The 15,160-nt window shown below is 40.0% G+C and overlaps 1 protein-coding gene and 1 non-coding gene across 2 annotated transcripts; one reads left to right on the top strand and one right to left on the bottom strand.

Moving 5' to 3' along the window:
* Nucleotides 1-2,997: 2,997 nt before the first annotated feature.
* On the bottom strand, nt 2,998-3,070 carry TRNAA-AGC (transfer RNA alanine (anticodon AGC)). Its single transcript has one exon. It is a non-coding gene; the product is annotated as a tRNA-Ala (tRNA).
* A 3,899-nt stretch (nt 3,071-6,969) lies between these two features.
* LOC149841405 (uncharacterized) lies at nt 6,970-8,551 on the top strand. The gene is made up of 5 exons (XM_090004792.1): nt 6,970-7,181; nt 7,310-7,569; nt 7,651-7,744; nt 7,928-8,039; nt 8,149-8,551. The coding sequence occupies exons 1-5, from the start codon at nt 7,049-7,051 to the stop codon at nt 8,309-8,311; spliced, it is 762 nt and encodes a 253-aa protein (XP_089860918.1). The 5' UTR covers nt 6,970-7,048; the 3' UTR covers nt 8,312-8,551.
* The last annotated feature ends 6,609 nt before the right edge of the window (nt 8,552-15,160 follow it).

Raw genomic sequence — 15,160 nt, 5'->3', positions numbered from 1 at the left:
GCTGGGCGTTGTCAGGGACGCTACTAGCCTTCTGTATCTCCTGCCTCAATTTCTCAATCTTCGGCAAGACAGCAAGAAGAATGGCAGAGCTCCGCCGAGCAGTGGTGACAGAGCTAGGTTTGCGGTGATGCCCATTCCGAAGGTAAGCTTCCGGAGAGAAGCTGGGGAGCAGGTCAGAAGCTTGATCCCCTCTTCTCGAAACTTGAGAGAGAGAGAGAGAGTCAGGCGAAAGAGAGGAGTGCGCCCGTCGAGACAATTTTTTTCTTTTAACTTCATTCCCCATACGTATAATGGACGTGGCGACGGCGTTTCACAAGTCTGTTGCGTCCAATGTTTGTTAAAAATGCTCTTCTCGACATCTTTTTCATCACGCGGGACGAGCCATCAAACGTGCCCACAGGACGCACCAGTCACACCTCCAGCCTCCAGGGGTGCAACTGGCCGGTCCAGGACAAACGCCAGATGCAAACACGTCAAAAAACACATGTTTTCTCACGAGCCACGTCGTGTCTAACTCATTTAATTATGACATGAGTCGAGCTTGGCTAGACATGAGCACGAGCTTAATCCCAAGACCCGTCCACTGGTAAATGGGTTTACAGGACGCACCAGTCACACCTCCAGCCTCCAGGGGTGCAACTGGCCGGTCCAGGACAAACGCCAGATGCAAACACGTCAAAAAACACATGTTTTCTCACGAGCCACGTCGTGTTTAACTCATTTAATTATGACATGAGTCGAGCTTGGCTAGACATGAACACGAGCTTAATCCCAAGACCCGTCCACTGGTAAATGGGTTTTGGTTGGATATCAAAATTAACTCATCGGATCAGCATTCAGCTAGACCGGACTTAATAATGCCTACATCTGCACCCAAGTCCAACCCATTTACATCCATATATAGGCCCAGAGATGAATCTCATGCATTGGAACTGGATTACTGGAGTCACAGGCCCACTTTGATCATGGCCTGGGTGATACCAGACCCAGCACAGCAAAAATGAAACAGGCCAGACCTTATCTTCAACTGTCTGGATTTGACTCAAACATACCGAATCAAATTTGACACTAGAATCATAAGATCAGGCCAAATAAACCCGGGTGATGCCGCTGAATCATATCTAAGTGAACCCTATTTTGGATTCACAATGCATATGCACATACCGGATTCAAGTAGTTGGACCAACGAGAGCCAGACCCGGAAATCTGGTCCCTGTTTGTTAGTTTTCTAATCAGGGGTACCTCACCAACCGGAGGCCAGTCAATGGAGAGCAGATCAGGTGATCCATCAAATCACTTTAAGAAATTGATTTAACATCTTAACCATCCATTGTTCATCCCACGTGGACCCCATGGTCTTTATGCAATTTGTGGATGGTGAGGATGCCAAATCACTTTCCTTAAAGCGATTTAGGTGCGGTTGGGATGGGGTTTTTTCCTTCGATTATCCAAAAAAAAAAAAAAATCTTGAGTTCCATACTCATGAAATGCATTTTTTATTCGAGCTGAACAACCAAATGGATCAGCTCCATCCTTGCTACTATCTAAAGAGTTTATACGTGCAAGCACAACCCAATATAGTTAAGTACAAAAAGCTTGCTAACAACAAGCATGCATCACATATAGGTCTGTTAAATGAGCCGAGTGAAGCAAGGGTGTTCAAGCTCAACTCATTCTTGTGGCGAGCCAAGCTGAGCTCAAACTCATGGAGAGCCCAAGTTAAATGAGCCGAGCTTAAGTTGGCTCATTTACAAAAAAATACATTTTCAAAATAAATAAATAAAATACTGAGCTCATGATGTTTCGTTTACAAAATAAATACATTGTTTCAAAGGTGTAGGCAATAGGATTGTGAACTCTAAAACTTGTTGCTTGCAAGCCAAACGCTTCAACCATCTTACACTGCATGACAAAATGTATGTAAAATATTATACCATTTAATGAGTCTATATGACTTGAGTTGAGGCAAATAACTAGGGTTGCACCAAAGGGGGCTCCGCTTGTCGGGTAGGAGCAGCTAGTGCAAGTCACCTTGTGTTGGGACGTTTCAGGTTCAAAACCCAATGGTATTATTGTATAACTGGCAGGGGTCCGCCTAACCTCAGGGTGCCTTTCAAAAAAATAAAAACTAGGGTTTCAAATGGGTTGGATTCAGGAAGCGGGTTTTTTTACATTTTATCTATCCCGGATCCCAACCGATCCGACCCCCAATGTATTTTGAGATTCAAAATCCAAACCGTTTGCATCCCAACAAATAACCATTGTTGGTGTTTGGCTTGACAAACTTATTTCGCGAGTTCCAACGCACTCCTTTTGAGCCAAACAGAAACAGAGCCATGAGCAACTTGCCTCATTTCCTGGTGCCAATCTCCCACTGGATGAATGGCATCGCTGGTCCATGGCATGAAGGCACATCAAAACTTCGAATGATTCTTTTTTTTTTTTTTGACAGAGAAAGCTGGAGTTAGGCTGATCCCACCAGTTATACAACCATATACCATTGGGATTCGAACTCGCAACGCCCCCAACACAAGGTGAACTGCACTAACTGCTCCTTTCAGACAAGTGGAGCCCCCCCTTGGTAACTTTGAATGATTTTAATTTAATTGATATTTATCATTAATTCTCATGTTTATTGATGTGTATACATGTGTTGAATGGTTGATTTATTTATTGTCTTACTTTTGTAAGTTAGTAAAACGACTATTTTCAAATGATCCATAATATATCCGTTTCTGTGGATATTTTTTGGGAAATATACTAGAATAAAGTTTTCTTTTCTTAACAAAGAAAAAATAAACTCTTATGAAACAAGTTTAAAAGAAAAGTGGTCTTATGAGTTATGACCATTGGTTAGCTACCACCATCCATCAACGAATAATGCAATAAAACATCTAAAAGGAAAGGGTAAACGTTCCTCCTGTAGTGTAAGGGAAATAAAGGCAATTTTATAACCCAGAACTCCCTAAGAAGATACAGCCAAAAGAAAAGGAAATATGGAGATGCGGGGTATCGATCCCCGTACCTCTCGCATGCTAAGCGAGCGCTCTACCATCTGAGCTACATCCCCTGATGTTCCCAAGTGGGATGTTTAATTTTATATGAATCCTTTTTCCTTTTAACTGGAGGTTATCAAAAGACCTCAGAGCACGTCAGTTTATGAAAGGAGAGGAATTATCGCTCCCAGAGTATGATTTAATTCTTTCTTGGTGCACAACACCAACTAAATGGCATGCAGTCATACTGACAAATTAAAGTTTAAAACGGGTTTTTTTCCGCAGTCAAAAAATCGTGAGATTGTGATTTTTTTTAAAATCTCACATTTTTTGGCAAAATCTCCGCAATAAAAAACAAATCTAAAATATAAAAAATATTTTTTTATAAAAGAATATAAATAAAATTATTTAACAATAAAACCACAAAATTTTCACGATAAATTGCCATTTAAAACGTAAATATCACGTTTAAATCCTGATATTTATTTTTTGCCAAAAAAATTGCGATATTTTTGAAAATATCACAAGAAATTACCGTTTTTAACTTAGATAATTTCTTGTGATATTTGTCACTAAGCATGCAGTTCCATAGTAGACTCTGTTCATATAAGAAAAAGAATTTGTTCCATGCAAGCCTAAGCGTGACGACACCTTTGGGACAAGGGGGTAAGCCCACATAGTTTTATGCTGTCAGGACAGCCATAAAAAAAGTTACGGCAGGCCGAGCCAGCACGGCTAGATCTATGTTCCTCACGGCTAGGTCTATGTTCCTCGCGGCTAGGTCTATGTCCCTCTGGTGGTTTCTCCTGTAACTAACAAAAAAAAGAGATCATCTAATAACTCCAAATTAAGATGTTACATCACCATTCTGCAATGCCTTTACCAATAATGTGGGTCATCCTTCTCAACATGAAGTAGCAAAGGTCAAGAGAGGATGTTGTGTGTTCTCCCCTAAGTCAAATTCATGTGTTTCGGTGTGTACGAAGGTCCTTGGGACCCATGACGATTTTATAATAAAATAACATATAAAAAAGGAAGATATGCATATGACGAAAATGTCCTCCCATAAAATAGATATCCGTTTGATGGAAATGTCTTCCTGTAAATAGCTTTGCACATTCTCGTGACTCTTATCATTGCTTGAGTCGGAGTCCATCGGCTCCTTAAAGGGGACAGTACCTGATCTGAAGTTTGTGAAGCATATTCTCAGAATGCACCATTGCTAGAGTCTCTATGAATCAGCCTGAGTTCGAAAAAAATGGTGCAGTGGGCTGTCATTACTAATGAGCTCATTTGCTTGAAGAGGATATATCCTCAGCTGCACATAGAATCGTTTTGTAGCAGAAAATGAACTCGGTGATGAACGATATGGATGTTTTGGTGATTTCTTTTGTAAAAATGAATCTCTAAAAGATAGATATGCGTTTGACGAAAATGTCCTCCCATAAATAGCTTTCCACATTCCCGCGAGTCTACGTTCTGGATCACCCTTTGACAACGCACTCTCTGATCTGATTTCTACTGTAAATCGCTATTCTCTTATCTGAATTCTACTGTAAATTGTTACTCTCTGATCTGATTTTTACTGTGCATCGCTACTCTCTAATCTGATCTCTGTTGTAAATCACTATTCGCTAATATGATTTTTATTGTAAATCGCTACTCTCTAATCTAATTTCTACTGTAAATTGCTACTCTCTGATCTGATCTCTACTGTAAATCGCAACTCTCTGATCTAATTTCTACTGTAAATTGCTACTCTCTGATCTGATCTCTACTGTAAATCACAACTCTCTGATCTAATTTCTACTGTAAATTGCTACTCTCTGATCTGATCTCTACTGTAAATCGCAACTCTCTGATCTAATTTCTACTGTAAATTAATACTCTCTGATCTGATTTCTACTATAAATCGCTAATCTCTGATCTGATTTTTATTATAAAATGCTACTCTCTTATTTGATCTCTATTATAAATCATTACTCTCTATCTACTCAGTTTGATGTTGCGACCATTATCTCTTATGTAAATCTATATTCTTTGTTTACTTAGTTCGATACTTGCACCCTGGTATCATGATGAACAATAGACAGAATGCTGATTCCTTGGGTAGTTTAATTATTTCTCACGAGCATACGATGACAAAGGGTGCTTCGACGACAATAAACAACAGTAAAGGGTGCTTCGACGGTAATAGACGACGACAAAAGGCGCTTCGATGGCAGCAAACGATGACAAATGGTGCTTCGACGACATCAAACGATGACAAAGGGTGCTCCGACGACAGCAGACAACGACAAATAGTGTGTCGTCAAAAGGAGCTCCTGTTACAGCAGATGGTGCATTATCAAAAGGTGATCCAGAATGTTTAGAGTGAAATATTGCGAGGAGCTTCTGTTACAGCTGAGGAGTTTACTGCTTAGGGCAAAAACATAACGTTTGGACTTTAAAGAGTTAAGATCATCCTCTATTTTCTGGATGAAGATATTTTTGTTCTTTTCTAGAATCGTCATTTCATGGCCGGAATGACAAGAAAGGGTACTTAAGTCTTTGTAATCGTACCAGACTCCAATGCTAACTAATGCCGACACACATGGGGATACGAGCCCCACGTGCTTACATACGTGGCACTCATTCAAACCTTCAAAGATGCACCTACGTGTTGGGGGGGAACATATAACCTGCTTCGATCAAATTAAGATGTTTTATCACCATTCTACAATGCCTTAACAAATAATGTGAGTCGTCACTTCCCAACAAGAAGTAGCAAAGGTCATAAGTGCTTGAATTTGAAGGGTGAGAATTTTCACTGATACAATCAATTTCCCAAAAGGCTCTACAAGGGAAAAGCCATGGCAGTCTAACACAGCACACACGCCTAACTAGCGAGGAGTCCGACCTGTTCGAGCTTGACTCAGTGCACTACTGGCCGGTTTCGAGCTTGGCTCATGCTCAACATGGCCCATCATAGGTCCTATATATGAGATCCTTTCTGTACGGATCCAATGGCTAGAATCAATCCACATTATCACATGGAACGTGGACTAATTCTAGCCATCCATATGCATCGGTTGGACAGATAGATGCATTGGTTGGACAGATGGGATCAACATGAGATCCTACCACCAAGGTTGTTAAATGCGATGAGGCGAAGCGAGGCGTTGAGCCTGCGCTTCGCCTCTGAGGCGTAAGCCTCAGGTATTGAGGCGTACGCCTCTCACAACCAAGTCTTGCAGTTCTTGCTGTTTGGTTAATATAAATGGATGTCTAAACACGTGGGTCCTTTGTTTAAATATCACTTTTCTGAAATCTATTGACTTAACATGTTTCAACTGTTTGGGGTGTGGCCTTTCATATAAGAAAAGTTACCTGAGGCGCATCACTGCAACGCTGAAGGTGCGCTTCGCCTCTGAAGCGTACGCTTCAGGTACTAAGGCGTACGCCTCTCACAACACTGCCTACCACAACATATGCAGAGCTTAAACATAAGTTTTCAAGCTTTTCTAACCATGTTCGGGTAAGCTCGAGAGCTCGAGCTAGAGAGAGAGAGAGAGAGAGAGAGAGAGAGAGAGAGAGAGAGAATTTCGATAGGCAAAGTGACATGCTTTTAGGCCCTGTTGGAAACTAGTAGCTGCGACAGGAAGTGCCATTTGAATATGTGAGAAATGCCAAATCCTAGCAGCTGCCACTATATGGATTTCATTCTTTAGTGTAAATACAAAGGTGAGAGGGCTTCGCTTCTCATCTCAGATGCATAAACACTCATCCCAACTACCAGTTTTCAAACGACCACTTGACCAAGATTTTTGCCAAAACATTAACCCCTATCCCACACTTTTTTTATTGCCTTTTCTACTTTTGAAGTCGATGTCTGTCCACACCCTCTCCTCCACGTAGCCCCACAAGCTCCGGCAGCCCTTTCCGCACCTCACGACCCTCTTTATCTTTCTTTCTAGCTTTTTGGTCTCAGATCTTCTATCCCCCTCCTCCACCGACCTCTCACCAAACGCCTCCTGCAAACCTCTCTCTCCACCACCACCACCATCACCATCATGAGCTGCAGCAGCAGTATCAGCAGCAAAGGCATCGTTGCCGTTGTGGGCGTCGGCCCAAAACTGGGCCGCTCCATCGCCCGCAAGTTCGCCCACGAAGGCTACACCGTTGCCATCCTTGCCCGCGACCTAGGCAATCTCTCTCTCTCTCTCTCTCTCTATATATATATATATATATAGATAGATAGATAGATAGATAGATAGATAGATAGATAGATAGATATTTATTTATATATCTCTCAGCCCTTGGTGTTGGTACAGGGAAACTATCCATATTTGCAGATGAGATCGCGAGGGAGGAGAAGTCGCAGGTGTTCGCCATCAGGATCGACTGCTCCGACGCCAAGAGCGTGCGCGAAGCCTTCGAGGGTCTCCACTCGCTTGGCTTCATCGAAGTCCTCGTCTACAATGCTTCCACCCCAACCACCACCGTCCCCTCTCGCTTCACTGACATCCGAGTCGAGTCCTTCGAGAAGGCACTTGCCGTAACCTCCGTGGGCGCATTCCATTGCGCCCAGCAGGTGGGTCAGTTTCTACTTACTCCCTCCCCTAGATTGGATGAAGCCTGGGCTAACTCACTCGGTTCGGTTCGGATGGTGCAGGTCATCCCTAGGATGATAGAAAGAAGGAAAGGCACCATTCTGTTCACCGGCTCTTCTGCGTCTCTCAATGGCATGGCTGGTTCCTACGAGCTAAGTCCGTCCAACCAACTTGCTTAATGGTTGTTAGGCGTTTTTCTTATTGATATTGTTCGAACTCATGACATCCTTCAACTTGAATGCCTTAAGCCGACCGACCAACCTAGCCAGATGTGCGAAGCCGAAATTTTACCCTTAATTACCAATACTCCTTTTTTGTGTTTGGTTAATGGTTTTTTAGGTTGCGGGAAATTTGCTCTGAGGGGACTGTCCCAGTGCTTGGCGAAGGAGTTCCAGGCTCAGGGAATTCATGTGGCCCATGTTATCATTGATGGGGTGATTGGGCCATCGAGGTATGATGATGGAGATGGTGTTGGTGGTTCATGCATGCATGCATGCATGCATTGATGATGATGTGATTGGTCTGTGTCTCATGCATGGTGGTTGTTTTTGTTAATTTAGGTCTTCACATAAGTCGTTCAGGGAACCCATGGATGATGGCAGCTGCTTGGATGGGTGTATGGACCCGGACGCTGTGGCCCTTGCTTACTGGCATATTCATGCACAGGACAAGGTCGCTTGGAGTCGGGAAATAGACCTCAGAAGCTCAACCCACTCCATCTAACTGCATTGAATATAATTGTTCCCTCCCTTTTCCTTCAAAAACAGGGCATTGCTCTCTCTCTCTCTCTCTTAATTCTAGGGAGCAGGACAGTTATGAGGTTTGTTTTGTCTATATATGACAAATTGGGTGGTTCAATTTTTCATATTTGGGATGTAAATGATGATGGTATATTGGTATGGGGACGGTTTGGCTTTAAAGTTTAATGGACAATAACTCGCAACTTGCGAGTGGTTGATGTAACCTCTCTCTCTCTCTCTCTCTCTCGTTGCAATAATGTACGCTCGGGTTAGTAGATTTTAACGAGAGTGCATCAGTTCAGAGGCTGCCTTGGATACCGGTTATCCGCTGACCCACCATCGTCGTGTTCGTTTTGTTTGGGCCGGTCATTTTTTTTTTTACACAGCAGATTCAGTCGAGTCCCAGGTGCAATATTATTGTATAAAATTTGCGCATTAAGCACCTGTTCCCAAGATGCAGGGTGATCAGGTGCTTACTGTACAAATATTTGTGCAATTATATTGCACTTGATCTTTTCACGATTAAAACTTGAATGGCTCTAAAAATTCACAAGAGTCCATCACTTTTGTAATATGGGAGACGGGATCTTGTTGGGAATTTGGGAGTTAGCCTTGTGTCTTTTGGATTTTCTGTTGAGTTTAATAATATATACCGGTGTTGGTCTGGTTGGTCACCTGATCTAAATCGAGATGGCTTGATTTATAAGAAAACTATGTTACCTTACTTCTAGAAATTGAGAAAAGCGAAAAAATGAAAAAAGCCAAGAAATAAAGAGAAAAATGAAAGATTAAAGAAAAAAGATATCTCATTTAACTTTTTTTTGAAATAGTATTTATAGGGAAACACCATAAACCTTAGGTTTACTTTGAATATGACATGGATACATTATATAAAGAGATCCAATTATAAATAAGAAATCCTAATAAAAACTCTAAACTAAATGGATCTTTAGGGATTGGGTCTTTTGCTATACTCCTGCCTGAGTTGGATAAGACTTGCCCTCAAGAATGGATCTTGCTTGCACTTTTTCCAATCTCGTTTCACCTTGTGAGTTATGGACCCACAATTTAGAACCAGATCCTTATACCACACCACAAAAGCAAGATCTGTTTTAATATATACTTGAAAACCTTAAACATTCTTCCTGAACCAACCAAAGTCACGTGAGACTCCTCCAATGTAAAATGGGTTGAACAAATCTGAAACAAACACTTTAAACAAAATTTGGATTCACTATAAAGGAACATCATTTATAGCCGCTTGTTGAAGCCCATATTGATCCACTTTGAGCAAGTCAAAGGTCTTAAATGGATTTAGAATCCAACTCCAAAGACTAAAAATTCTATTGGGGCCAAATTGAACAAGATTAAGTCTGTTTGGGGAGAAAACGGATCCAAACCTGCTAAAATCAAGTTATGGCTGCCTAAACTGTTTCCTGATTGAACTGGTACAGACAAAAAAGGGGAGGTTATGTTTAACAATACAAATAATTTTCAAAAACTATCTTCTTATTTTAACAATTTTAGGAGAAAATCATTGGTAAGCTTAAGGTAAGTTTGGTTTGTAGGGCCACATGCAACTCCAAATCAAATTTGATTTGGATCCACGTGATTCTGATTTCTCACCGTTCACTTTCTGATGTTTGGTTACCCAACGACAATGACATTAGATCTCTCATATGAGAGTCTAATCTCACGAGACGTTACCAAACATGCCCTTTGTGATCTTGGAAATAGTTTGTAAGTTAAATGACTCATAAAAAACATCATTAATGCATGCCATGGCTCGAGGGGACATTGTTTTTTTTTGGGTGACCAAGTAACTTAATAGGTACTCAGCCAGCCCATTGGATCATCCCTCATAGCTAAACTTATAGCCTAAATCAAAATCATAAAAGGTAATAGCGAATGGAATGAATCATATTATCGTATATACAAAAGTTGGTCGTGGCTCATGTATGCAAATAAGTTGCACTGCCCACATTATCCTTTGAAGGGGAAAGTTGAGTGAGTTGAGTTAATAGAGGCACACAGTTCATGTCGTAAGCAGGGAAGATACATGATTCTAAACTAGGGTGGGCACAAACACAAAGTAAAAAAGAAAAAAAATAATTATTAACAATATGTTTTTAAAAAACCAATTCAAACCCCGCATAAATTATGTATTTATGAAAATTGATAAAAAAAACCTTAATATTTTAATGAAATCAAATCACACAATATTCATGGGTTCACGCCTAATGGTAATTAAAAAACAACACAAAAACACCCATAAAACCATAAACTAAACGTTTTATATCATTCTAAAAAAATCAAAAGCTTAATTACTACAAACATCATAAATTATGCAATTATGATAATTGATGAACAATCCTAATATTATATCCAAAATAACATCATGAATATTCATGGATTCATGCCTAATGATAATTAAAAAAAACATGAAAAACCTTCAAACCATAAACCAAACATTTGTGTCATTGTAAAAAAAAGCAAAGCAAAACATCATAATTCAAACATCCTCCGTACAAAAAAACATAGTTCAAACATCATAAATTATGTATTTGTGATTAATTAACAAAAAACCCCAATATTCTAACCAAGATCAAATCACATAATATTCATGGAGGCATGCCCAATGGTAATTAAAAAAGCACACAAAAACCCCTAAAATCATAAACTAAACATTTATGTCTTCCTAAAAATCCAAATGAAAACCTTAAATCCTAACAAACATCATTCATAGATATGTTAATTGCAAAAAAAAAAAACTAATTAAATATTTACATCATTTGAAAAATCAAACTAAAAGACATAAATCCTAACAAAAATTAAACATTTAAGGGTTTGATAACCAAAATCAAGCATTTATTAATAGAATCATGCTTAATGATAATTAAAAGAAATAACTGTTAAAAAAACCTAAAACCTTAATTATGTATTTATGTCATTTAGAAAAATTTAAATCAATACCCAAAATCTTAAAAGAAATCATATATTTATGCTAAATAAAAAAGAACAAATAAAACCCCCAAAATCAAACATTCATTATTCATACCTAATGCTAATTGAAAAAAAAACACAAAAAACATTAAAAACATAATTAAAATTCATGCAATTTTAAAAAATAACTAAATAAAAAAGCTAAACTCTAACAATACATTATGCTAATTGAAAAAAAGGTAAAATCCCTAAAATCAAAACCCTTAATATCAAGCATTAAAAAAAATGAAAAGAAGAAGAGGAATAAGGAGACCCAACCACTAGGGGTCAGGGGCATGCCAGAGAGGTCGTTGGATGGTGGATGGTGGGAAGCAATCCAACAAAGTTTTGAGAGAGAGGATCTCAGGGCAAGGGCATGCACATAGGCAATGCCGCTATTGTCGTCAGACGACGGATGGATGCCGAAGTGCAAGGCTTCCAAGGGGCACAATGAGAGAGAGAGAGAGAGAGAGAGAGAGAGAGAGAGAGAGAGAGAGATTCAAGGTTATACTGAGAGGGGCGTGGGTTGGGTCTGAGTGTGCCCACCCTGACCTTATCTTGCAAAAGTGAGGGTGGGCACCTGACCCAACCTTACCTTACGAAGGTGAGGGTGGGCACGTGCCCACCCTGGCATGAATGTGGCTCTGCATCATGAGTGATGATTAGCTGAACAGTTTGTGTCTTAAACCATCTTAAACAACATAGTTGCATGTATTTTTTGCTTAATTCTGATTAGTAAATGTGTTTATGATTGCTTATTCACTAAAAAATATGCTTTGAATCAAATTAATGAGAAACCTTTTCTAATTCACTAAGTTTTGATATAATGAGTCGTCGATTGTCAACGCTCTAAATATATGCATCTAAACGCAAAAAAATTAAACCTAATATCATGCATGTCTTCTACTAAGTTAACTATAGATAATACGTCTATGAGTTAGGATTAAGCAAATACCTGAAATTTTATTCCTTTGAAACCCATTAGAAAAGTTTAAGAGAGAAAACTCTTTAGTCGCTATACATTAATTGTATGGTCATTATTCTATCATTCCCAAATGATTGTTCTAGTGCTACTTCTACGCATGTTTAGAATGGTCCCGGTAGGTTAATCAAAGCAAGAGACAAGGAGGGTGACAAGTTGTTGGTGCCCTTAAATGCTGTCACATGCATCATGGCATTCTTTTCATATGTTGCATCTCTCTTCCTTTTTACCTCCCTTGTGGTTGATGACATTTATAGCCTGGGGACTGGACAGCTTGTTTTTTCAGGCCATTAGTGTCTGGGCCGTTGAGTTGGGTGAGGGTCTAGGCCTGCAGATCATGGACCCAAATACGCTTTTCAATGGAGAAGTGAGAGGGTCTCATCTGCCACACATATGCATGCGTGATGCAACAGTGACTGGTGCATGGTAGTTTGAAAAGAGAGAGAGAGAGAGAGAGACAGCCGAAAGAAGATCAACATTAATACTCATGAAGATCAACAAAATGTTGAACCCATGAACCGAACAAAGTAGAAACAAAACTAAAATATAGAAAAAACAAAGCTAAAGAAAAAGAAACTATAGACAGCTAGCAACAAAACAACAAAGCCTACTCAACCAGGATCCGCAGGATTAGAAGAAACCACCGCTGAGTGAACGTCGTTCAGATGAGAGGAGAGGTCTCTAAGATGCATACGTAATATTGCATATACATCAACCAGGATTTTATGGACAAGATGATTAAAGATGACCGGAATTTGACGAAAAGTAGCATCATTGCGTGCCATCCAAAAGAGAGAGAGAGAGAGAGAGAGAGAGAGAGAGAGAGAGAGATTTATGAAAAATGTTGTGCAAAACCACAATAAAAATGAAGGAAACCACAACATAAAGAGGAAAAAAATAATAGAAAACACGAGATTTACATAGTTCGACCCTCAGGCCAACGTTCACGGATGAAGGAGCAAAAAATCTATTAACAAATGCGAGAAAATATAGAGCTCTCAAAACCCTAGTCTCCAAAATACCCGAAACTCTCATACCTCAACTCTCAAAAAGAGACTTTAAATACAATGAAGGTCCTAAAATCCTATCCAGTAAAAAGCGAGAAAATTACAAAATTGGGCAGCTCGGGCCGTTGCCAAAAATATTTGTACGGGTCACATATGGGAGCGGGTCAAGAATCCAAGACACCTAGAACAAAAAAATATGATTTTTTAAATCACAAAAATTGTGTTTTGTCAACTGTTGATTTTTGAATTACCAAAAAATCTTGCACACAAGTCGGATTTCAGCGAATTAAGTGTCGATATCCACTAAATGAATGATGTAGATCACATCTATGGATTCTGATTTGATCAAAATAACTTGCATCAATGAAATCCCAAGGAGGGGTATGAAGATAGGGATAACATAGGGGATGAGTGAAACTGTGAAACCTATTCGTCCCTTGTGTTCCCCAGCCAGTCACCACAGCATTTTCAGAGTCCTGCATTCTATTGCTAGCTGTAGGGCTCATGGAATGCCGTCATGTGATGGTTTGGGACACATGAGTCAGTTAAGAGATTCCTGGATCTCCTTTATTCAGTGGGCCAGGTCCTGGTTAGCCTCATTAATATTGTGTCCAACTCATGCAAAACGGGTCCAGTTCTACATCTAGATATGACAATTAAACGTGAATGAGTTTTGGATATTGATAGGGTATGAAATGATTATAAGTAAAAACTGGTTAAGTTTGGGCCCTATTCTATTCCCATCCAAATCTGACTGAATTCTTTTCTCGATTTCATCCTGGATCCAGTTAGGCCCGACCAAGCATGTAGATCCATCTATACAGTCAGATTTTAAAACAAAAAGAGAAAAGGAAAAAAAGGTAAAAAATGCCTAGCTACTTCATATGAAGGCTGGTTAGTTTGTGCGCCATACTCCATGTATATAGTGGACGTACCTATTTACCAACTTTCAACTATCATTTCATTTTTCTGCAAATCCTACCTCGCATATGTGTTTGGCATGTTCCATTTGTTAGGTATCGATACTACGATCATGTTTTTCTTTCTTTTGGTAAGCAACTATGATCTATGTTTTTCAACAAAAAATTTGTGATTTTTGAGTCTTAAATTTTTTTTTTTAAGTGTGGGCCCAAGTGGAAGAGAGAGAGAGCTCTAATCTGTCTTTAAGAAATATGTTTATGGGTTAAACTCTCTCTCTCACACACACACACACACACACAAATGCTCCTCACGTTTTATTATATTACGCATGCTTTGATTGTTTAGTGCTTCGAACTGGTGTGCCAATTGTGAGTTTCACAAAATTGGGCTCATCCAACTCTGGAAGGCAAAAGCCATGCTTTAAACTCTCGCATTAATGAAGGATAAATCTATTTAGGTATACTACTACTAGGTTGGTGTTTGCCCACTCATTCCCAATAGAACCACAATGCCCTTTATTTCTATGCCCCCCACTCCCACAGTCACACGCGAGAGTCACATTAGTGGGAGGGTGCACTGCCCACCTTGACCCACTGATAGCATGGGTAGTGCCCACCCTGACCGGGTCAGGGTGGGCATTGGTGCTCGACACAAAGGGTGCGAACCACCCTTTGGTTACACATTTTCCCAATCCTGCCCACCTACCCTCAAATTTTCCCTTTCTCTCTCTCTCTCTCTCTGGCCCTCCGCCTTCCCTACGAGGCACCATCACCGCCAATTGTATGCCGTGGTTGTGGTTGGGGGTCCCCTCCTCTCTCTCTCTCTCTCTATATATATATATATATATATATATATATATCCTTCCGCCCACCCTACGAGACTCCGTCGGTATTGGTGGTCCTCTCTCTCTCTCTCTCTCTCTCTCTCTCTCTCTCTCTCT

The sequence above is a fragment of the Nuphar pumila genome, chromosome 4 (genome assembly GCF_984573655.1).
Source record: "Nuphar pumila chromosome 4, dmNupPumi1.hap1.1, whole genome shotgun sequence".
Classification (NCBI taxonomy): Eukaryota; Viridiplantae; Streptophyta; class Magnoliopsida; order Nymphaeales; family Nymphaeaceae; genus Nuphar; species Nuphar pumila.
The sequence above is the reverse complement of the archived record's forward strand: the minus strand, read 5'-3'. Positions and strand labels throughout refer to the sequence as shown.

What these genes read in the sequence shown, in the direction of transcription:
- LOC149841405 (XM_090004792.1), top strand. Translation starts at nt 7,049, where the DNA reads ATGAGCTGCAGCAGCAGTATCAGCAGCAAAGGCATCGTTGCCGTTGTG. An exon ending in CATTCCATTGCGCCCAGCAG is followed by an intron (nt 7,570 to 7,650) that starts GTGGGTCAGTTT and finishes CGGATGGTGCAG; the next exon opens with GTCATCCCTAGGATGATAGA. An exon ending in GGCTGGTTCCTACGAGCTAA is followed by an intron (nt 7,745 to 7,927) that starts GTCCGTCCAACC and finishes ATGGTTTTTTAG; the next exon opens with GTTGCGGGAAATTTGCTCTG.